The sequence below is a fragment of the Octopus bimaculoides genome, chromosome 20 (assembly GCF_001194135.2).
Source record: "Octopus bimaculoides isolate UCB-OBI-ISO-001 chromosome 20, ASM119413v2, whole genome shotgun sequence".
NCBI classification, from domain to species: Eukaryota; Metazoa; Mollusca; class Cephalopoda; order Octopoda; family Octopodidae; genus Octopus; species Octopus bimaculoides.
In genome coordinates this window covers 23466365-23490302 of record NC_069000.1, presented here as the reverse complement: position 1 = coordinate 23490302, position 23938 = coordinate 23466365, and the positions used below count along the sequence as shown (strand labels likewise).

Below are 23938 nucleotides of genomic sequence, written 5' to 3'. Positions count from 1 at the left end.
ACCATTTCGAGCGTGGCCGTTTTCGTGCGGGTGACACGTAAAAGCACCCATTACACTCTCTGAGTGGTTGGCGTTAGGAAGGGCATCCAGCTGTAGAAACTCTGCCAAATTAGATTGGAGCCTGGTGTTACCATCCGGTTTCACCAGTCCTCAGTCAAATCGTCCAACCCATGCTAGCGTGGAAAGCGGACGTTAAACGATGATGATGATATACATATAAATGTGTTTGTTGAAGATATCATTTCTTATGTTTTCATTAACATCATTTGAGTGAAAACGGTTGTTTACAATCTCTAATAATCAAAAAGTCTTGTTTCTAGTGGAATGAAAATGTACCTTACCTGTATGGTACTAGTAGAATGAAAAAATAGCTTACTTGGAAAAAGGTAAGGGTTGGTAGACTGGAATAGCATCCAGTTGTAGAAAATGTATCTCAGCAAGATTCATACAATCACATCATTGCAATCTTGAAATTACAAGATAATGCATGATGAATTCAAAACACTAAATAATAAACATTACATGTGAAAGACTAATCTGAATGCCAAAGGGTAGGAAATTAAAACTGAACAAACAAATGAATTAACATCAAAGATTTACTGGTGTCTCTAAGTTAATGTCTGTTTCTCTTCATTTCAGAACCAACTCACCTCCATCATGTCATGGCAACAGTTTGCATCCACCCTGCTAATAGCAGTTTTGTTTGTTTCCACTCAAGTTAAATTGTCAGGTAAAATATCTCAACCTAATTCTTTTGGGAATTATTTGTTTTGTATATACCCAGGCCTATTCCCCCCTTTTTTTTTAGGAGCAGGTAGCCACAACAACACACACACTAAGCATTCCATTCATTTCCCAGCTCAAAAAGGCAAGCCCTGTCCTATGCTTGGGTCAAGGCATAGAACGCAACCCCTGATAACGACAGCAGGGTCCAACAGCACATGCTGGTTTACCCCTGCCGCATCATGCTGGTTCCGTACCCCTTTGAGCAACATCAAAATTCACTCATCCGTCCACAAGCACTCTCCAAGCTTTTCCAAATGATTCTGTATTCTGGATCTTGATCTACCATATTTGTTTTAGAAAATACCAGAAAGGCAAGATAGAGTGAATTACTTGAAAAAGTAGCTCACTTGGATCTTAGCTTAAAATGTGATGACTTGTAGTATCAGTTCTCTTTAGTTGTGCTTATGTAAAACAGATGGCAGTCAGTAGGATATTAGTCTATTACTTCAATAGAATCATTTTTTTATTTTCTAACATGTATAGCTGAAGCAAATATAGTTAAACATGGTGAAAAGTCCTGCAATTCAGTTTGAAAATTTGCCTGCTAAATCCATCATTTTTTAAAAAGTACCATTACACAATATTGCAGTCTTTTCTTAAACTGTTTTCAATAACAATAACTAACACTACCTGTGGAAATCCCACAATAAATACAAATTTTTTTAGATGATTGCAAGTTTATATAGAATAATAAAACTTAGTGTTTCTTTTGAAATTGTATATTCTGCACTATTTACATTAAGAAAACCTTTCAGTTCTTCTGGATAAGGTTGTAATTTAGGGAGCATAACTTTCCCAATCTTTCAGCAGTTCAGAGGTTCAGTTATAAATCTGAGCTTCACAAATGATTACAGAGGATATTCATGTTACCAATGTTGTAACTTTTAACCATATGTTTACAGTCTTTCTGACATTCTCTTTCATTTTCTATTCTATCTTGAACATATTCTCTTATCTGTTGTAAATACTAACTGTATTCTCTTTGATATTTTTTCTTCCTATACACTGCTGCTCACATGCTTGTCCTAGTGATTCAACCCACTGCTTCTCTTTACATCATTACCTATACCATCTCATTCTTTCTCTTATTAGCTTACATCATCTGTGATCCATATTTTATAAACAAATATCAATGTTCAAGTTAGCAGTTGATAAATGATTGCACTTATGCACATGCATTAAGTGATAGGCGATATAAAAAATGTATTTTAAATAAAAAAATAAATACATTTTCACTAGCCACTCATCACTGCCACTTCCATCACCTTTCTCATCACCACCACCACCATTATAGTTTTCAATAACAAAGTTCAGTCTAAGTTGTTTCTCAACCAAGATTATTTTCATTTCATTTCAGTTCAGTTGTTTGTTTATATCCACTTTTCTTGCCGTTCATTGTATCTAACTAGTCTGACAATACAAAGTTCAGATAATTTAAAAAAAAATATTTAAAAAAGAAATAATATTCATAACTATTTTGCTAAGCTATTTCATTTTCATTGATCTATAAGTTTTTTATTATATCTACTATAAGCCTTCTTTCTACCGTCTATTCAATGATGTATTTATCAATGTGAATAGACAGATAATTGAGTAACTGAGAGAAGATATAAAAAAATTAAATATTATAATGTTATTTTCTTGTCAGTCACAATAATATATAATGTTTAAAATTTCCTTCTGCTAAGTACTTTATATTTTTCTCTCTCTTTTTCTCTCTACCTCTAACTTCAATAAACTTTTTAACCATGTCATTCCACTCTTCATGTCCTCATTCCTCTCTTTCTCTTCACCTCTCATGTCCACTAAACACGTGACAGCGCAATGACATTGGCTGGCATAGCATCACTACTCTCACTTTGTCTGCATTCCACTCTTAATATAACTGCCCTCCCCTCTGAGAGAGAGGGCATTTCTTTAATCTCACTGCCAGAACATCACCCCCCCCCTGCTAAATATTGAATTTCTAACTATTTCTCTATATCTCTCCCTTCAACTAACTTTTTAACCACATTATAACTATTACTTTCCCCCTACCTCATGTTGTTAAACACCTCTCTCTCTCTCTCTCTCTCTTTTTCTCTTGCTCTTCACCTTTCCCTTCAACTAACCATGTGATAGCGTAATGCATTTGGACTTAGCATATTAATATAGAGATGTTTCACTTAGGTGCAAGAGTCTTTCTTTTATGAATAATAATTTCAATTATTGAATCCTAGTGGAAGTCAGATACAGTCAATTCTGACAGGACAACGACAAACTAAGTATCAAACTAAGCAATTTCACCCTTGAGTCAACAAGGGAGCTTCTTCATGATTGATCAGCGTGCTAGAAATAGCATCCCTTAAATCATATCCTACCATCTTTAAATAGGAAAAAACACTTCATAATATCATTCTAGATATACTGTATGAAGACAAATAGTTATGGTAGTCACTGTTAGGTGTTTGATCATTGGTGTATTGGATTAGTGATCTGGGCTGAGCAATTTCTTTCTAACTTTCAATAATAACTTTAGTGTTGGTGTCACTTGTGGTCATATAAAATTTACTACACTGAGATTTTCAGTTTGTTTTTCTTTCTTACATTTGTTTCTTTTTTTGTTATGTGAAGCATTTCATCTCTATTTTTCATATATAAAGTTGCTTAGAGGGATGTATTGCTATTCTTGTTAGTACACCAGTTTATTTGATGGTTTCAATATGGAAGGATTTCATTTCAGTACTATAAGCTGTTGGCAGTAATGTACTATACCTCATATGCTACTTACCTATTTACATCTATCCATTGAAAGGTTAAGTGTCTGCTACAGACATTGACAGTTAAATGTCTTCTACAGATAATATATCACTTGTATTACTATATATTAATATATATCACTATACAGTAATGCTCAGGTTTTAGATGTGAAATCAGTTCTGTAATCAAGTCACTCAGTGGAGACATTTTTAAAGCTATACTTGTTAAGCAAAAACCTGGTTCATATTGGTTATTAATCCATTTTTAAAATAATTTCTTTTTTTTTGTTAAACTAGTGACAAAATTTGATTTTCCTTCTTTTATAGAGAGCTTTGCTGTGATGTCTGTAGATCTGGGCTCCCATTTCATGAAGATTGGAATCGTAAAGGTATGGCTAGAAAACAGGTTTTGCTAATATATATACATATATATATGAAGATGTAGACAAAAGATAACACAATGTGAGAAGGAAAAATGAGAGTATGGGAGAAAAAGAATACAATAGCTAAAAAGAAGTAATGTAATTTATAAAATAAAGCAAGGATTTATTGTATTGATTACTTAAAGATTTTCACACTGGTGACTTGGTGGATATCAAGTGTTTCTTTTTTTTTTTGTATTGTAATCTTCATTTACATGTTGACTTTTCCATGCTTGCATGGGTCAGTCTATAATTTTATACATAATATTTTTTTTTGTGAAATTAGCTCCTTTATTTTTATACATGGTGATATTTATTATCAGATGATATTTTTATCCATATTATAGTCCATGTATATCAATTCCCACCAAATCACCTGTGTGAAAATCATTATTGTTAAGCAAACACCACTATAAACTCTTGCTTTTCTTTTATAGATATGTTACTTCTTTTCAGCTATGATATTCTTTTTCTCCCTTATTCCCCTTTTTTTCCTTCTCACTTTGTGTGTAGCTTTCACTATGTGTGTGTTATCTATTGTCTACATTTTTCTTTCTGTGTCGATTTGTTGTTCACTCTCATGCACATATTTATAATTTCAATTTGAAATCTATTTTCTTTTTTGTTTCAGCCAGGAGTACCCATGGAAATAGTATTAAATCTGTAAGGCCATTTTTTTTTTAATGACTTATAAACAAACTAAATTACTATCATAAATACACTTAATAATTTTATTATATATATTTTTTCTTTAAATTCTTTGAATTATTTTCTTGTTGCATACTTTTCTGACTAATCATTTTTCATAGTTATTTGTAAATGTTTTTCTTACAGAGAATCCAAAAGAAGAACTCCAACGGTTATTGCCTTTAAAGGAGGAGACAGGCAGTTTTCTGATATGGCTTTATCAACAGTAAGATCCTGCTTTTGACTTTCATGTATTCTCTCTTGCTGAGAACTGTGTGAACTTTGTGAGTTTGGGGATTAACCAGACCAAGAAGTGTAGAAGCTAAATTTTGACTGTTCCAATACATTATAGGTTTGATAATGACCTTCTGTTGATTAGTTCAGTGATTTCAGGTTAAAAGCAACAATGCACAAATATAATTGTGAAAACCTAAAGATTCTTTTGAAAGATGGAGTAGAGCAAATTGTTGTGGATCCAGATAGAATTAGGGGAAGGTGGAGATTTGAAAAGGTCGTTAAATGTCAGGAGGAAATGAGATGACAACTAAAGGATTCCTTGTGAAGTGATGACATGGGCATTGAGATAGTTAAGTGTGGAGGAATGGTTAGCTAACATTAATGATGTGGTTATAAGAGAGAAAGCACTCAGTTGTAAGGATGAAGGACAAGAACAAGTGAAGAGTTTGGAATGCATCAAGGTTCTGTTTTAAGCCTTCTACTCTGTAGTCGTGACAGAGATGTTGACATGAATATAAAAGGTTTACCATGAGAGTTGCTGTACACAGGATCTGGTAGTAATAGCAGACAATAGGGATGGATGGAATAGAAAGATATGGAGGTAAAAGGTAAGAAGAAGTATGTGGTGAAGTAGAAAGTAGCTGTAAGTGACTGTGTGCAGAATGACTGTTAGAGTAAACTTCAGTAAATACACAATGTATTCTTGGTTTGTTTATTGAAAGTGTAGTAGTGTGGCAGCTGCACTTAAGTGGATGTTGTGAAGAGAAATGGGGTGAGAAGGCTGAAGAAAGAGGAGAGTGACTGAGTGAGAGGACTAATGGAAATAAATGTGGAATGCAATTAAAGATTGAGAAAGATGTAGCCAATGATGATGGAAGAGGAAATGAGGATAAGGGGATTGCTGGGAGATGGCAGGCAGACCAAAATGGAGAAAGCTTTCATGAGTCTCACAAACTTAAACCCTGCTTTAGCAGTGAAAATGGCCTCAAAACACTTGTTTCTATAGTTCTTCATTTATAGTTTTATTTTTATAGTTCTACATTTCTTTCATTATGGCTTCCTGTTATATTATCTCTTCATATTTGATATAACTGTTGTAGGCAGTGTTAACCAGCTTATATATAAAACCTTTCCTAATAACAAGGAAGTTTTTTTTACTAGTTTTCATAATTACTACACAGAACTGAGTGTGTCTTTTTATTGTTATTTAAAAAAAAATATCCATCAGAACATGAACTTTGATGTGACTGATTCCCATATTGGATATTTGCAGGATAAATGTGGCAGGAGAGCTAAAAAATACAAGTATATAAAGGCAACAAGGTCTGAAATACATTATCATGTAGTCTATTTATCAAAACCTTAACCTTACAATGCCAAAGAAATTAAAATTGAAGTAGAAACTTGTCTATAAGATAAACAGAGAATAGAAAATAACTACAGTATTATGCGCCCTTTTAAAAGCTTGATATCTTATTTATAAAAATAAAATATCTATCTGAAATTTCAATGACCTGACTTTAACACTTTTTTTTCTTTTTTGTAGCGAGTAAAAATGCCTGTAAATGCTTATATTTACTTAATGGACATTGTTGGGAAACAATTTGATGACCCTGCTGTGAAGCTTTATCAGGAACGGTTCCCTTTCTATACGCTAGTTAAAGATGAAGAAAGAAGTACTGTTATCTTCAAAGTAGATGAGTAAGTGTTCAGTTTTGTTTTGTTTTTTTTTGGTGTGTGTATTTGTCATTGTTTTAATATTCGTTTCATCAATGTGCTATAAGCTTGGTTGGTTTGTAATCTAGTGCTTATCTATACATTTTGTAAAATTCAGTGTTTTCCAAATTTATTCATCTGAAGTGTTTTTTTGTCACTTGAAACAATTTCATTTAGTTCTAAATGTACTCCTTTATTGTTGACATTGATTTCTCTAACAGAATAATCTTAGCATAGCTTGAGCAACTCTAGTTGATGCTGAGAAGTTTTCAAGCATTTATTTGTTAATTTTATGGAGGAATTGAAATGTATATAATTTACCTCAATACTTAACTGCTACTTCTTTTACTGATTCAAAAGGAATTGAAAGTAAAGTGGATTTCAGTGAAATTTGGATCAAAATATAAAGCTAAAAGGACACATTGGATAAAGTATTCCAAGATATCTTAAAAAAAAAGAAGAAAAACATGGTTATAACTAGACTATCTTTGATCACAGTCTGCTCAGTCAGAGCCTGGGGCTAAATTACAACCACCTGCATTCTGTCACTTCTGCTACTTCACATTTCCTTAATTTGTGTATTAACTGTACACAAGGTGAGAATTATGCTGACCATGCAAATATTCAGTATTGTGCAAATATTAGATTTAACACAAATCTGTTACCAAATGATTTTGATAGTGATCAGCTGTCAGAATGTCATCCTTCCTACTGTGAGAAACGTCTAGTACTAGTTTGGTTATTTAAATTGTAACATTGTGTATCCATGCCTACTATGTTATCTGTTCATCTATTATATAACACTATTATGTCTATGTTTGTAGATTTTGGTAAGGTATTTCATTACTCTATTAAAACTTACATTTTGCATTTCAGTGGAGTCATCATCATTACTTGAATAACACATTGAAATAGATATTTTAAAATTATAATCAGCTCACCCACTGCCCATTATCTACATGTCTGCTCATTTAAAAAGCATCTCTTAAATGGTTGTAACTTGAATTATTGTTTTTATTTTGTATAGGGAAACTTCTTACAGTACTGAAGAACTTCTCGGTATGCTGCTAGAGTATTGTAAACAATTGGCAGAAAATTTTGCAGGTATTTAACATTTTGTTTTTTACTTTCTTTTTATCAGTGATGTAAATTTTAATTTTTCTAACTTACTAATAATCATAGGTGCTGTGTTAGCTAGCAAATCTATAACCTACACTTATTAAATTCCAGTAGAATCATCTATGTTAATAATGTCCTTGGGATAAACATGAATGTTACAATAACTCCATTTCATAATTCTTTGAATTTGAAGTTTAGAATATTTCTATGAAAGAAATCTTGTTTTAATTCTCACTGCAAGGACAATAAATACTTGGATAATAATTACAGATTAATCTCGTGCAAAGTGATTCTTTTTGTAATGGAGACACCATAAGGAGATCATTACAACAAATATTATTGTTAACCAGATCATGTCAGTCTAGCCTATCATTAACCTTAACTTAGCAAGTCATTATATACTTGCATGAAGTTAGTCTCTCAGTGGGGCTAAGTTCAAACTAATTATTTAATTAAATACCTGGAAGAAGACTAGATGACTAAACATTTTACTTTTCTGTTTCTTAATGAATTACCTTTAACTCCAGGAGAAGGATCAATACTTTTCTAGGTATGAAAGGTCTCATAAAATATTTCCCTGGTCTCTTGATTCAGGAGTCTGAACCCTCCCAGAATTACCTAGATGTGGCTCTTGTACTTGCTTCTGTCCTTTTCTCACAGAATAGGTACTTTTCCTGTTTGTTTCATTGAGATAGGTTGCCAACTGCAAAATTATATAGTCAGACATTTGACATGAGTTGGAAAAATATTCCAACCTATGGTGATAGGAAAAGCAAAAGTTTGTGCAATAAATTTTTTTATAAATAGTCCAATTGTGAGATGGTGTCAGTTTTGGAAATAATTTGGCACTGCACTTTTGCTCTTCATTTGTCATGATATCAGTGTGTGTATATTATGTTTAGACCCAGGTCTGTCCTCATTAAACAGACCTGTTAATCAAAAGCATTCCAGCAGTGACCATCTCATCATTTTCTGTGTGTAATGCATTTAAATATATACTAATGAAGAAATGAGGGTTTGGGTCTTATTTGAGTAAAATCTAACTCATATATATCACGAGCACTTAATATGCTGAAGACTTCGTACAACAGAATATTCTTACGTATCATAAAAAATATTTAAAAAACACATTTAAAGTCTTCTCATTATCAATCTATCACTGAAAGGCAGTTAAGGATCAGGTTAATGCAGAATCAAACTATACAAAAGAATCCTTTAATTCATTTAAAAACTGGTGGGGTTGTTGGCTGAGGAAGTGGGATACAGAGTGAGGGAATATGATGGCGTGATTATGCTGACAATGTTATATGAGGCCTGAGAGAGGCAGAAAGGTGACTAGATGTGTTTGAGGATTATGGTTGGTGTGACACAGATGGACAGGATGAGGAATGAGGAGGTGCGAAGGTGAACAGGAATGAGAGAAAATCTAACAACCAAAATGCAAAATGGATAGATGAATGTTGAGGTTGTTTGACCACATGAAGAGTATGGATGAGGAGCGGATGGTAAGGAGGGTGATGAAGGCAGAAGTGGTAGGTAGCAGAACCAGAGGCAGACCTCGGTTTGTGTGGATGGATGGAGTGAGGAAAGCTTTGGTGGTTAGAGGTGTTGGAGTGAGAGAGGCAAGAGAGTTTATAAATGATAGGAAAGCTTGGAGAGTGTTTGTGGACGGATGAGTGAATTTGATGTTGCTCAAGGGACATGATGTGATGGGGGTAAACCAGCATATGCTGTCAGACCCCACTGCTGATATTGGGGGTTGCGTTCTATGCTTTGACCCAAGCATAGACTGGGGTTTGCCTCTTTGAGCTGGGAAATGAATGGAATGCTTGGTGTGTCTTGTTGTGGTTACCCCCTCCTAAAAAATGGGGAATAGGCCTGGGTATATATATATACTAAAAACTGTTTATAGACCACACAAATTTAACATTATGCCACTTGCAGATGATGGCACTACTATTCTTGAAGACAAAGGAGGGTGTCACAGAGCATTGGAGAGAATACTTCTTCACTATCCTTAAGACTTTTCACTGTAGACCCTGCAAATTTGGAAAGGATTGATCAGAGGTTGATAGGATAGCCTAGACCATCTTATATGAGGTTATGAAAGCAGTCATTGAAACTAATTCTGAGAAAGCACCTAGTATGGATGGCATCCTTATTGAACTTGTTAATGCAGCAAGCTCTGAGTCTCTTAATGCATTCTACAGCAATTGGAATGAAGAATTTATGTTACAAGACTTCAGAGCTGCTACTATCTCTCTTTGCAAAAGCAAAAGTAACAAGATAGACTGTATTTAACTACCAGGGGAATATCCTTGCAGTTCATTGCTGGCACAAAACCTGCTAAATCACTTTGTATGAAGTACTGTTAGTAGCCTTAGTGTCAAAAGCCTACCGTTGGAAGTGCAACACTGAGGATGTGGCTTCTACTGTGAGATAAATCCAAGAAAATTGCATTGAACAAAATAAGGATGATTTCATGGAAAGCTCTGTCTTTCCAACAGTAACCTTCACAACCTTTAATAGAAATAAGCAGAGCTATGTGATCTTTTTCTTTTCAACCTTTTTTTTTTTTCTTTTATGTTACCAGTAGTTTTAATTTGTCTTAGATAATAGATGGCTTGCTCTTTAACCTCTGGAAATTGAATGGAAATACCAATGTACATAAGAGACCCTTACTTAAAGTGTTTGTTGATGACTGTCTTGTGCATTCCAATACTGATCTCTAAGTCATTGTCAACAGATCTACAGAGGTCTGTGAACTCTTTGGACTGATAATTAGTCTCATCAAAACAGTGGTCATCTACAACACTATACTCTTTCAATATTTGCATAGAGGACACCTAACTGCAGGTTATCAACTACTTCTGATATTTTGAAAGTGTCATTTTTTCTGATGGCTCTCTTAATAAGGGGATATGTTGCACACATTAGCAAAGCTAACCAATCACTGGGAGTCTTTGAACTTGTGTACTGAGCCAGAAAATATATAAAAATCTATATCGTAGTTGTGCTCACATATCTCCTCTAATAATGGACTTCAAGTGAGATTAGAGAACCACATTGATAGCTCATGCTTGTCTTGTCAAGCACTCTATGGAGCACTTTCTAGACACCAATAAAGCCAGATGAATGCAATATTAAATACAGGTTTAAAGCATTATGCTAGCTATGCAAGAGAACTGGAGTCTTGTGCTGGAGATAATTAAGTCGTGTGTTATGAATGAAAAAAACCTTGATATTCCGTAAGAAAATTTGATGTAGGATAATCACAAGTGTTAGAGAACATGGGTTAACCTCTTTGTTTACACCAGCTGTGACTACTGCATCTTTGCAGTGCCTTTGGGTATGTGTCTAAAGGATTTGGTTTGCTAGTCACATGCAGGTCAACAATGGACAATTGTTTTAGATGAAATCATCAGATAATGATCTGCTAAAATACGAATCTATTTATTTTTCCAGAACAAACTATCAAGGATATTGTGGTGACAGTGCCATCACACTTCAACCAGGCAGAACGTAACTCAGTCAAGGAAGCTGTTCACATCGGTGGCCTTAATTTATTACAACTGATGAGTGTGAATGCTGCAGGTATCTACCTTGATGGGTTTTTTTTTCTAATTTCACTGAGAATCAACAAAATTTATTTTTAGCATACTTTAGTTACTGTAAGGCTTTGTTTTTGGCCAACTTGATATGTAGTTATGTTATAATCTTGCCAATGACACTATCCTTAATGATAAACTTCGTTAATTATTCTGAGAACAATATCTCTTATTGATTATTATTACGTATGATGGCTAGCTACCCTGAATAGTTTTTAAAACTTCTGTTGTAGATCTTCGTCTGAATACTTACTACTTTGATGTATTGTTTTTATTGTTTGCTACTTTGTCATACATGTTGGATAAAGGCTCTCAATTTATTATAGTTTATTATTAGCAGATATGATGGAATCCTACATTCATATTTTCTTGTAGACAAACATGATGAATTACATGTAGTATATTCTGTGTGTTTATAATCAACATTCTTAATGACATTTACTCTAAAATTTATTTTATACATTTGTCATCATCATCATCGTTTAACATCCGTTTTTCCATGCTGACATGGGTTGAACGGTTTGACTGGGGACTGGCAAGTCAGGAGGTTGCACCAGGCTCCAATCTAATCTGGCAATGTTTCTACAGCTAGATGTCCTTCCTAACACCAACCAATCCGAGAGTGTAGTGGGTGCTTTTTATGTGCCACCAGCATAGGAGCCAGTCAGGTGACACTGTCATTGGCTTTTTACATGCTACTGGAACAGGAGCCAGTCGGGGTGGGACTGCTGGCATCGACCATGTTCAGGATGGTGCTTTTTATTTGAGCCAGTCAGGTGGCACTGGCAACAACCCACACATGAATGGTGCTTATTGCATGCCACCAGCATGAGAGCCAGTCAGGTGCACTGGCATCAGCCACAATTACCATTTCCATTTTTGATTGTGATTTGATTTTAGATTTTACTTGACTCAATAGGTCTCCTCAAGTACGGTGTGTCGCCCTATGATTCAGAGGTACTTTTTAAATGGGTTGGTTATGTGACACTGGTATAGGCTACAGCTGTGATCTTACTTGACTTGCCGGGACTTCTCAATCACAGCATATCTCCAGAGGTCTCAGTCTCTTGTCATCACTTCTGTGAGGCCCAACATTCGAAGATCATGCTTCACCACCTCATCCCATGTCTTCCTGGATCTCCCTCTTCCATGGGTTCCTTCCACTGTTAGGGAGTGACATTTCTTCACACAGCTCTCCTCATCCATACACAGCACATGACTGTACCAACACAGTCATCTCTCTTGCACACCACATCTGATGCTTCTTACGTCCAACATTTCTCTCAGGGCACTTACACTCTGTTGTGTGTGCACACCGACATTACACATCCAGTGGATCATACTAGCTTCATTTCTTTCAAGCCTATGCATGTCTTCAGCAGTCATGGCCCATGTTTCACTGCTGTATAGCATGGCATTTCACACACATGCATCATACAGTCTACCTTTCACTCTGAGCAAGAGGCCCTTTGTCACCAGTAAAGGTAGGAGCTTTCTGAACTTTGCCCAGGCTATTCTTATTCTATTGGCAACACTCTCTGAGCATCCATCCCCACTACAGACTTGGTCACCTAGGTAGCGGAAGCTAACAACTAGTTTCTCCCACTGACGTAATGGAATCCATTATCTGAGCATCTGCAGTGTTTTTTGCCCCTGTGCATCTGCCGCACACAAAAGCTATCATCCTGGTTAACCTTGCTTTGATGTTGCTGCACCTCTTATGTGTCCATAGCTTACACTGGGTACATCTTATGGAGTTTCTACCTACACCTTTTCTACAGATTGAGCAGGGCCATCTACCTGAAGGGGTTTGTGATTTGTTCACCATCCTTCTTAATAGGATTTTGGTTTTTGCAACATTGACTCTAAGGCCCTTCAATTCTAAACCTTGCTTCCACACCTGAAATTTCTTCTCTAGTTCTGATAGTGATTCTGCTATGAGAGCAAGGTCATCAGCATAGAGGAGCTCCCAGGGGCATCCTGTCTTGAATTCCTCTGTTGTTGCCTGGAGAACTATGATGAATAAGAGGGGGCTGAGTGCTGATCCTTGGTGAATCCCTACTTCCACCCAATATGAAGGTAATTTAATGGGTAGCTGCTTCTATAGTTATTTAAAAATTTAGGTACCTTAAGGTTTTACTGTCAACAAACTTGGTTGTTGAAAATTATTTTTATTATCTTTTTATGCTATTCCTTTCTTAACTTCTTTTTTTCTTTTATTATAGTTATGTTTAGAGATTCTATTAAAGTCTCTAAAGTTGTGATTTTGCAAATGTTTCTACTTTTGATGAAAATAATTTACCATTTGTAGTTGCCTTGAATTATGGAGTATTCCGTAGGAAGGATTTCAGCAACAAACCACAATACATTATATTTTATGATATGGGAGCCAGCTCCACAACTGCCAGTGTCGTTGGTGAGTTAAGTTTTTTTGTTTTGTTTTATTTTGTTTTTGAAAACAGCTTTAGTTGCTTTTAACACAACAGTGACAAACAGCATTGATGGTTTCAGGAAGTATTTAGGCCCACAACAAAACACCATTATTGTTGTCATTTTATGCTCTCTTTCCATGCTGATATGGGTTGAAAAGATCATTTTAGCTTTCTTAAATGTGTTGGGTATGTGGACCACATTTTGCTTGTAAGTTTTATTTTTGGCTTGTTTTCTATGGCTTTATTTCTATGACCTTTCTAACACTAACTACTTTACAGTGTATTGAGTGCTTTTTATAGTGGCACCAGTGCTAGAGAAGACAGTGAGAGTAATGGATAGCAAGGGGTGGATAAATGGCGAAAATAACAATGAGGCACATGTCGGTCTGTTAAAGTCTATTTAGTATATAACCTCTAGATGGTGAGAGATCTGAAGTGATAAGGATACGAAAGGGAGGAATGTTGTTTTGGAGGGTTGGGTAGATCCTCTGCCATTTTTAGTTACAAGGAAACCTATCTGACTCTCTCAACAATGCTCCAGAATTATATTGCAAAATATTCATGGTAACCTTTCAAAATATAGTAATATTTGCTATTACTATCTTCATGTTTTATTTCTTTTTAGATTTGTGTACTATAAAGTGTCAGTTTTGTTGTGCATTTGATATAATTCATTGCACCTCAATTTCAGTGATCAGGTCATAAATATATGACATAAAGTTGTAATATTTCATAGTATATAATACTATTAACCCTGTTGTGGTACCATGAAAAAATTATGTTAGCAGTACCATGGGGGCAGTTTGATCCCCATCATTAAAAATGCTGGAAAATCTGTTTTTTTATTTTTTTAATCAGTGTTTATTGAGTATTTCAGCATTTTATGTGTAAATATTTTAATCCTGGCATTGATTCCAGACCATCTTGCTATCACACATGGAGTTATTGCATCCACTACAAATGAACCCAGTCTTCTTGCCCTTTGATCTTGGGCAAATGAAATATCTCTTGTGTTGTGATGAATGATGCTTTTAACAACTGAAGGTGTTTCTGGAAAAATTCCACAGCTTGAGGTGTCTGGGGTGTCCCCAATCTGCACTAAGCATGCAGAGTGATGAACAAAATCAAAAGTTCTTTCAAAAATTTTAATAGCTTGTGTTTCCTCTTTCTCTCAAAGGCAGGTTCATTGTGAGTAAAATGACAAATCCATTTAGTGCAGAGCTGTCAAGCATCCCATAGAAAACCCTGATTGGCCAATCACTTGTTTTCCTTAATGTTGTATAGAGGGTGCACATTTGATCGTGACAGTTAGTACTTCTTTTTTCATGATTATAGAACATGTTTCTTCTTTCTCAGTGATTTATGCCTTGACTTTTAGTAGCATGCATTGTAAATAAGAACACTGCTCTCTTGTTTTTCTTCGGAGCAATTAATAGTAAAGTGAAGTTGTTAGGCATGGTCAACATGTGTGATGCACTGTTCCTTCATCTGCTTTTATGAAGAAGCTGGGATATATGCATTGTTTGTTCTTTTTCATGGTGCCTACTTGAGTAAGGTTCTTTGATTTCAGTTCTATGGCCAGAGAAATGGATGTGCAATAGTTATCAATGGTAATGTTTCTGTTTGTTCCTGAGACTGGCCTAGTCAAACCCAGAACCACTTGGGTTGGTACTCATAATCCTGGTGTATGAGTGCCAGTTCCTGCATAAATTTTGGAAGAAACCAATTAGAATGATTGGCCATCAGCTAGAACATACACCTTGATCCCATTTTTGGCTGGTTTGTTTGAGATATATTGCTTGAAACTGCCCCTTCCTCTGAATCCAAGAAGACTTGCATCAACTGTACAGCTAGTTCTTGGTGTGTAGTTTTCTTTGCAAGCCACGACAAACTTTTTGTTGATGTATCAAATAAGTACTAACTTGTCAATGTCTCTTTGCTGATTTCTTTAGGTGGAATCATCAAAATAGGCAATACATGAGAAACAATAAATGCTCCTGACTCATTGCGGCTATGCATAAAGGTTTTCCAGTACCATCATGGCTCAGACACTTGCAGTATTTTCCTAGGAGCTTTTTGTAACACCCAATAACATGAGAATACCTAAGAGGGCACAGAATTCTGTCTTGCTTGCATCATATATGAATTCAGGGCTGCTTTTGTAACTCTTCCTCACATTTTCAATCTTTTGATTTGTCCATGTTACAATTTCTGATTGCATAGATTTATCCCAAAAAAGAAAAAAAAAAGCTTTGAATGATTCCAAGGGTGCATCTGCCTTACATCCTTTACCCTTTAGCCTCAGTGTCCTTATGACAATATTCACCTTGGTGTTCTTTCAGTTTTTTTGCTTTATTGAATACAAATAATCCTCTTTCCCTCATACTTCTTGACTAACAGAATCGTGGTTCTCTCCAGATTCAGAATCACTTGCACTTTCTTCACTGTTCGAAGCTGACAGGGCATCAAGTTTGGGCTCACTTTTACACCAGCTCAATTCATCTTCAATATCATCCTCCTCTTTGCTGTTGATTTGCCTCTTCTAAGATCTCCATCAACCTGTGTGGATCCAACTTTTGATTTTTAGACATTGTTCACTGCTTTAGACATCACAGAACCTGAAAGCAAAGAAATATAAATTTATAACGTAGATGGTACTGAGGGGTTAGTTTGATCCCAAACTAAAAAATGTAATCATAATAATAAGACAGACAAAATTGCAAGTGTGAAAACAGTTAGAAAGAATGTTAAATAAAAATTAGGTGAGATATTGAAACATAAAACCTAACAGTTTGGATCATCTAGTGTTTTAAATAAGGCTGGGGGTCATATTCACCCCCATGGTACCAGTTGTCTGGTGAAACTCTGGGTACCCTGTTTGTTCTAATTCCAGCTGACCAAATAAATAACATACATATATGAGTGTGTGTGTGTGTATGTGCGCAGTTGGCTGTATGGTAAGAAGTTTGCTTCCCACCCAGAGAAAAGAAATTCCAGGTGTGGAAACAGAAGCTGAAGCCAAAAGGTCTTAAAGTTAACTTAGCAAAGACCAAGGTCCTAGTAAGCAAGAAATCAGACAGGACCCATCACCCTTCAGATAAATGGCCCTACTCGATATGTGGAAAGGGTGTAGGCAGAAATCCCATTTGGTGTACCCAGTGCAAGAGGTGAAGTGAAATAGTTGGAGAGTTAACAGAGAAAGTAATGTGTGTGTATTTAGATGGTTAGGAGCCATAAAGACCACAAATACATGGGAAACCAATTTTCCCAAATGTCCTGGAGGCTTTCTGGATGTTGTAGATAATTTCTGCTTCCTAGGTGACCTAATTAGCAATGGAGGAGGTTGTACAGAAAATGTAATTGCTAGAATAAGAATAGGATGAAGAAAGTTCAAAGAGCACTAGTGTATTGAGAGGAGAGAAAAGTTGGCATATTCTTAGTATGCAAGAGAGGAGACTGCACTGGTTTAGTCACATGGTACAGATAGATGAGGATAATTGCATAAAGAAGTGCTGGTCATTTAAAGTGGAGGGAAGTTGTGGAAGAGGGAAACCCAAGAAGCTATGAGATGAAGTATTGAAGGCCGATCTCAAAACACTGAGCCTTACAAAGATGATGGGGGACCGAGATATGTGGTGCATTGCTGTACTCAAGAAGACCCATCCACCACAACAAAATAGATATTTTAAAAGCAGAGTGCCACACGAAAAGATTGGTGTTGGTGCCATATAAAAAACAATGGTGCTGGTGCCACATAAATAGCACTGGTGGTGGTGCTACATAAAAAGTGCTGGTGATGGTTCCTCATAAAAGGCACCCTTTGCACTCTGTAAAGTGGTTAGGAAAGGCATCTAGCTGTAGAAACTAAGCCAAAACAGACTATGGAACTTGGTGTGGTCCCTGGTTTTACCAGTTCCTGTCAAGCTGTCCAGCCCATGGCACGTGCACGTGTGTGTGTATATATATATATATATATATATGAGAGAGAGAGAGAGAGAGAGAGTATTTATATATCTTCATGTCCTGATTAACACTGAATATGCAAAAGCTGTGATGCTTACAATTCTCCAGTAAATATTCTTATAATTTCAGCAGCTTTGTTGGTTTTGATATTTGAGGGCCAGTGGAATGAAAATATTGTACATACAAAATTGTTATGGGTTGGTGATAAGTGCATTTAGCCGTAGAAAATCTGCCTTAACAAGGTTTATCTAATCCATGCTATGGAAAAAACAACAATGATGATGATTTTCTTTTGATGAAATGTTGGCACTATAATTTTAAAATCATTATTTCTACTCTAGGCACAAGGCCTTGAAAATGTTGGGGGAAGGGGGCTAGTTGATTATATCGACCCCAGTGTGTAACTGGTACTTATTTCATTGACCCTGAAAGAATGAAAGGCAAAGTCAACCTTGGTGGAATTTGAACTCAGAACGTAGCGACGGGCGAAATTCTACTAAGCATTCCATCCAGCGTGCTAATGATTCTGCCAGCTCACTGCCTTATTGTAACTTTAAGATTATAAAATACACATGTATGCACTTATGTTTATTGAAAAGTAGGGAGGCCACTATCTTTAATCATGAACTAATTTGTAAATAATAGACAAAATTATTAGTAGTTGATAAGAGGAAGCAGTAGCAAGTTTGGATATAAGAAGTTTAGAGATATCTACTTTTGTTGATAAGACACTTACTTACTCCGCACAAAAGGAAAATAGTATGATGCTAATATCTGGCATTAGATTTTGAGTGGCTGTGATACAAGAGGTGCAGTAATACTGGAATTGGTGAAAGGGACTTGAATGCATCCAAACTAGTGAGAAAATAACTGTATAAGGAATTCTGCCCTATTAAAGACACAAATAATAATGTGTGATGAACTTCTATGACTTATATTGATGATCTCAAACATATTTCAATGCATTTACTGATACTTTCTAGGACACTGAAATATTTTAATGCATTTACTGTTATTTTCCAGGATACGTTCTTAGTCAAAGCAAAGAAGATACCCGTGATATTAACCCACAACTGACCATACATGGAGTAGCGTAAGTTGCTTGGTAACTTTTATTCTTATAAGTTTGTGTTTAATTATTGCTAAAGCCATTTTAAATTTCAATACAGCTAAATCCAAGAGTTGTGCTTAGGAAAAGTCTACCCCAGTGAGATTTTCACTTACGGCAGAGGAGTGTTATGATAAGGGATTTAAAGTATTTATGGAATGCTTTTATTGAGTCTAGGGAAAGTCATTACACCACAATATGTTTCAATGCGCAAATTCACATAAAGAATCTTTCAAACCAAATACAAAAACAAAGTGGCCTGATTTTAATTATCCTGCATTGCTCTGAAGTTCTTTCTGTGCAGGTCTCTAAGAAAATATATTTATGTTTGTCTCCATTCTTCCCTTTCCTGCCATCACTGTCCTCTACCCAAGTTTCCACCAGTCACTGAAACTCCAACTCGCTATTTGCACCTTCTTGGCAACACCTGACCGCATATATTATGGCCTTTGTACCTCTCTTTTCTTTACTCTACCATCACATCTAGGCTCTGATCCTCATTACTTGTGAGTATACCCTGGCACTTTACTATCTCTCTCCTGCTCTTTCTTACACTTCTGCAGTTTCCTACAGTCTCTCTCTCTCTCTCTCCCCCTCCCCCTTTCCCCCCTCTCTCTGGATGGGTAGCTGTGTATCTCCTCTGCAGCAGCACACCTATTTCTGCTCTCATTCTTGGTCACTCTCTCTCTTACTGAGTAATCATGTACCACCTCTCTATTAGACACCTATTTTTGCCTCCCTGTTTCTCTGTCACACTCTAATCATTCATCTGATACTGGATCACCTCCTCTGTTATAGCAAGACACTTGTTTCTGTCTCTTTGTAACCCTATAACCTTTCATCCTCTGACACGAGTTCCCCTCCTCAAATGTTACTGCCCCTCTCATAATTCCTTGTCTTGTGAGTGCTGGTGCTACCTAAAAAGCATTCAATCACACTGTAAAATGGTTGGCATTTGGAAGGGCATCCAGCTGTAAAAACCATGCCAAAACTATCCTTACTTGTGCTTGTGCCACATAAAAAGCACTGAGTCCACTCTGCAGAGTGGTTGCTCTTAGGAAGGGCATCCAGCCAGAAAAACCCTGCCAAAACAGACACAGTAGCACAGAGTAGTTTTTCTACCTGGTCAGCTCTTGTGAACCGTCTTACCCATGCATATTAAACGATGATGATGATATATATATTTATGTACAAAACCACTAACTGAAATGGTTGGATGATTCATTCAAATAATGCTTAAATCTGATGGATGTAAAACCCTGTAATGATGTCTATAACTGTGGATTTATTAAATGAGATATCTTTTCCTTAGAAAAAGAAGGGAATTTGATTTGTTTAAATGAGTTAGAATGCTAACAGGTAAATCTCTACATGTCTCCCACACTGGCTCATTTTTTTCTTTTCCAGATTTGATAATAGACTTGGTGGTCTTGAGATGACTCTGCGTTTCAGAAACTATCTTGCTGAGCAATTTAACAAGAAAAAACTCACAAAACAGGATGTCTTCAAAAACCAGCGTAGTATGGCAAAGCTTTTTAAAGAAGCTGAACGTGTAAAGATGATTTTAAGTGCCAACACAGAACATTATGCTCAAGTGGAGAATTTGATTGATAATCAGGACATGCGTATAAAAGTCACTCGAAGTATCTTTGAAGAACTCAATGCTGACCTCTTTGAACGTGTTACAATGCCAATTAAGAAAGCCTTAGAATATTCTGAAATAACTTTGGTAAGATGGAAGAAAAATTTGCTCTGTTAATCTTGATTTATATACTGCTTGATCAATAGGATAAAAAATTTTTAAAAATCTAATTGTAGGAGGAAATTAAAGATGTAATCTTAATGGGAGGTGGAACTCGTATTCCTAAAGTTCAAGAGAGTCTGCTTAAAGCTGTAAAACGGTAAGTCAATAACTCTTATTTAGAAATACCAACTTGTATTCATCTATATCACCTGACTTTGCATAAGCTTCATCCTTATTTCTGAAAAATAATGCCACTGAAATTACACTTGGGTTACTGAAAATGATGTCACTGAAGTTACACTTGAGTTTCTGAACATAATCTCACAGACATACTCAGGTTTCTGAGTGTAACATCACATTACAATTTATTTTGTTCTAGCTATCCTTTCAATGTCCTTTATTCTTTTTTATAAAGGTTAGATTTGGTTGTATGAGCTATGCTGAAGCAATCTACTAAGTTGTATGACTATTCTTTTTAAATAAAATTGCTACACTGTAAAGTGAGAAAAGTCTAAATCTAAGTACATAACTTCTATAAAATCAATACATTGAAAGTATTTCTGTCAGCTGTTGACAGAACATTGTAACTCTTTCTGTTTATAGAGAGCTCCTAACTTCTTTCTGGCAACCTACATCTCCCAGTTCATGAGCATCCTCCAGTTAACGCCAAGTATTTTGAGGAAGCTTGGACCTACCTTGTATTCATACAGCATTTATAATACTTTCAACAAATGACAAAATACTTGTTAGGTGTCTTTTTTAGACATTATTGACAAAGGCAGTGTATGTTATGGCCAGAAAGGGAGTAAGAGATTAAGTATGAAATTTTAACGTCCATGGCAATTGATGAAGACAACAAGTAGATTCAAAACATAACTAATTAGCAAATGAAACTTACTTTGAAAATAATGAATTCTTACATATTCATGGAGTTTGTGAGTTTATAAGATTTGTACCTTTTAACAAAGTATTAAGTGAATTTAGAGTGACTCCAACTAAGGATCAAATCTAGGAATATGGTTATGTTGTTATTATCTATTTAATATATTAATCTCACTGATACACCCACCCCTCATCCTCATATTGACTCACTTCAGCTCTCACACATTCCCCTGCTCACTTCCATCCAACTTTACCCCAGATTAATGATTTTAAGATTATTCTCTTTTTTGTTTTCTACTTTTCTAGCAAAGAGCTGGGTAAAAGTATCAACACAGATGATGCTGCTGCTTTAGGTGCTGTGTATCAGGCTGCTCACCTGAGTCAAGGATTCCGAGTGAAGAAGTTCATTGTTAAAGAAGCTACTGTCTACCCAATTGTTGTAAGAAATATTTATCTATTACTTTCTTCACTTTTCCGCTGTGTTTATATTATATGTTAACACTCAAAATTGTAAAATGCTGATACCTCCTGTTTCAAAGTCGAAATTCATGCAAGTAGCAAAGTTGTTTTTCCTTTTCCTTTGATATTAATAAAATAAACATTTTATGCTGAGAGTCTGTAAATCAGCAATACCCTGAAGTCATTCATAGCTATGTTGTTAAGAAGATCACTTCATAAGCATATGATTCTGTGTTCAATTTTACTACATGGCACCTTGGGCAGGTGTCTTTTATTATAATCCCAGTCTAGCCTTGAGAATGGAACCTGGTTGATGCAAACTATGCAACAGTTAATTGTATTTATGCACACACACACACATATACTGAGCTAGGTATGTGCAAGTGTTTATATTTGTGTACATCATTTTTGTCTATTTGTGACCTGTAACTTCACATTTTGATTAATAAAGATTGATAAATTAGCAAGCTGGAATCAATATGATCCAATTAAACCCCTAAAGGTATTGACATAACATTGTTATAGTCTGATGATTGAAACCAGTGAAAGAATAAGATCCATCTTGGACATAATGTGTTCTGCCTTGGTCACCAATTTCTTTCGTTGACTCACAGGAATGACATTGTGGTTAAGAGGTTTGCTTCCCAACCATGTGGCTTCAGGTGCAGTCCTACTGCATAGCTGACCAATGCTATGTGAGTAGTAGACCTAAGCTAAAACAACTGACTATCCAACTAAATATTCTGGCAGTTGGTTACATAATATAACTGCTACTACTGAAACATAGTAAGTTTTAATGAACCCCTTTCAGCATACCGGTATGAATTTCAACACTATCTATGAACCCAGTAGTCAGGTGAATTTTAGATTATACTTGTAAGAATATGTTAGAGGAGAAGAAAATAATATAGTTCAATCCCCTCTTTGAGCTGAACATAGCTACGGATATATTGGACATCTACGCTTAAATATCGCATGATATTTAACAGACACACTGTTAAATTATTGTACACACCAAACTTGACACAGAATATGGCTGCTACGGAAAATAGGAAATGGCATGCTAATACTTTCATTAGCTTTTTTTCCTTAGGATCTACCTTAAATCCTTTTACCCTAAACTCTAGTATCTCAAACTTTTAACACCAATCCTTTACATCCTAACTTCCTCATATAAACCCACTGTTTAGTTGATTCTCATTTTCTATTTGGTTTCATTTTTCTTTATTATTATTTATTATTATTATTATTATTATTATTTTGTAATCTTGGCTTAACACTATTTATTTATGTGATTTACTGCTGATCAGTCTATTATCAATGTATAATCAATGCTACTTGTAACACTAAGATCAATTTTTACTGGTGGTAGTTATTATTGTTAGAAATCATGTTGTTTTCCTTCTCCTACTTATTATTGTTTTGTTTTTTATTCTCTCTTGTTTAATTTGTGCATTTTGTTTCACTTGGCTTTAGAAACGCTCTCTTTTAAGTCTGACTTAATCTATATATATAAAAATGAGAATATGTGTCTGTCTGTCTGTCTGTTTGTCTGTCTGTGTGTGTGTGTGTGTGTGTGTGTGTGTGAATCCCTAAAACTCAAGAACTACGCAACCAATTTCATTCAAATTTTACAGATGCCTTACATCTGTTCCAGTTGTGTTTTAGTCAAAGAAATTTTTAAACTTCTTGCAGAGTTCGAGCCCACGGAAGCATAATATCTCCTCCACTATTTAAGTATTACGTGTCAAAAGTGAAACAAAAACACTCATGTCAAATACTTTCACTTTAAAAATGAAACTATTCCACTAACTGAAACAATCGCATTTCGATACTGTAATGACAGATACTTTCAGAGAGAGAGAGAGATGTTTATGTATACATATAGATGTATATGTACACGTTATTCCTCTAACTGAAACAATCACATTTCGATACTGTAATGACAGATACTTTCAGAGAGAGAGAAAGAGAGAGAGAGAGAGAGAGATGTATATGTATATATATATAGATGTATATGTACACGTATATGTATAG

The 23938-nt window shown here is 35.4% G+C and overlaps 1 protein-coding gene across 1 annotated transcript in view; it reads left to right on the top strand.

Moving 5' to 3' along the window:
* Nucleotides 1-23938, top strand: part of LOC106879450 (hypoxia up-regulated protein 1) — a 50704-nt gene that overhangs the window by 6967 nt on the left and 19799 nt on the right. The window contains exons 2-13 of the mRNA XM_014929006.2: nt 640-730; nt 3852-3913; nt 4578-4609; nt 4781-4859; nt 6417-6571; nt 7614-7690; nt 11171-11299; nt 13625-13729; nt 18732-18801; nt 20224-20545; nt 20635-20717; nt 21749-21881. Of these exons, the coding sequence (XP_014784492.1) occupies nt 658-730; nt 3852-3913; nt 4578-4609; nt 4781-4859; nt 6417-6571; nt 7614-7690; nt 11171-11299; nt 13625-13729; nt 18732-18801; nt 20224-20545; nt 20635-20717; nt 21749-21881 (1320 nt within the window). The 5' untranslated portion in view covers nt 640-657. The remainder of the gene's footprint in view (nt 1-639; nt 731-3851; nt 3914-4577; nt 4610-4780; nt 4860-6416; nt 6572-7613; nt 7691-11170; nt 11300-13624; nt 13730-18731; nt 18802-20223; nt 20546-20634; nt 20718-21748; nt 21882-23938) is intronic.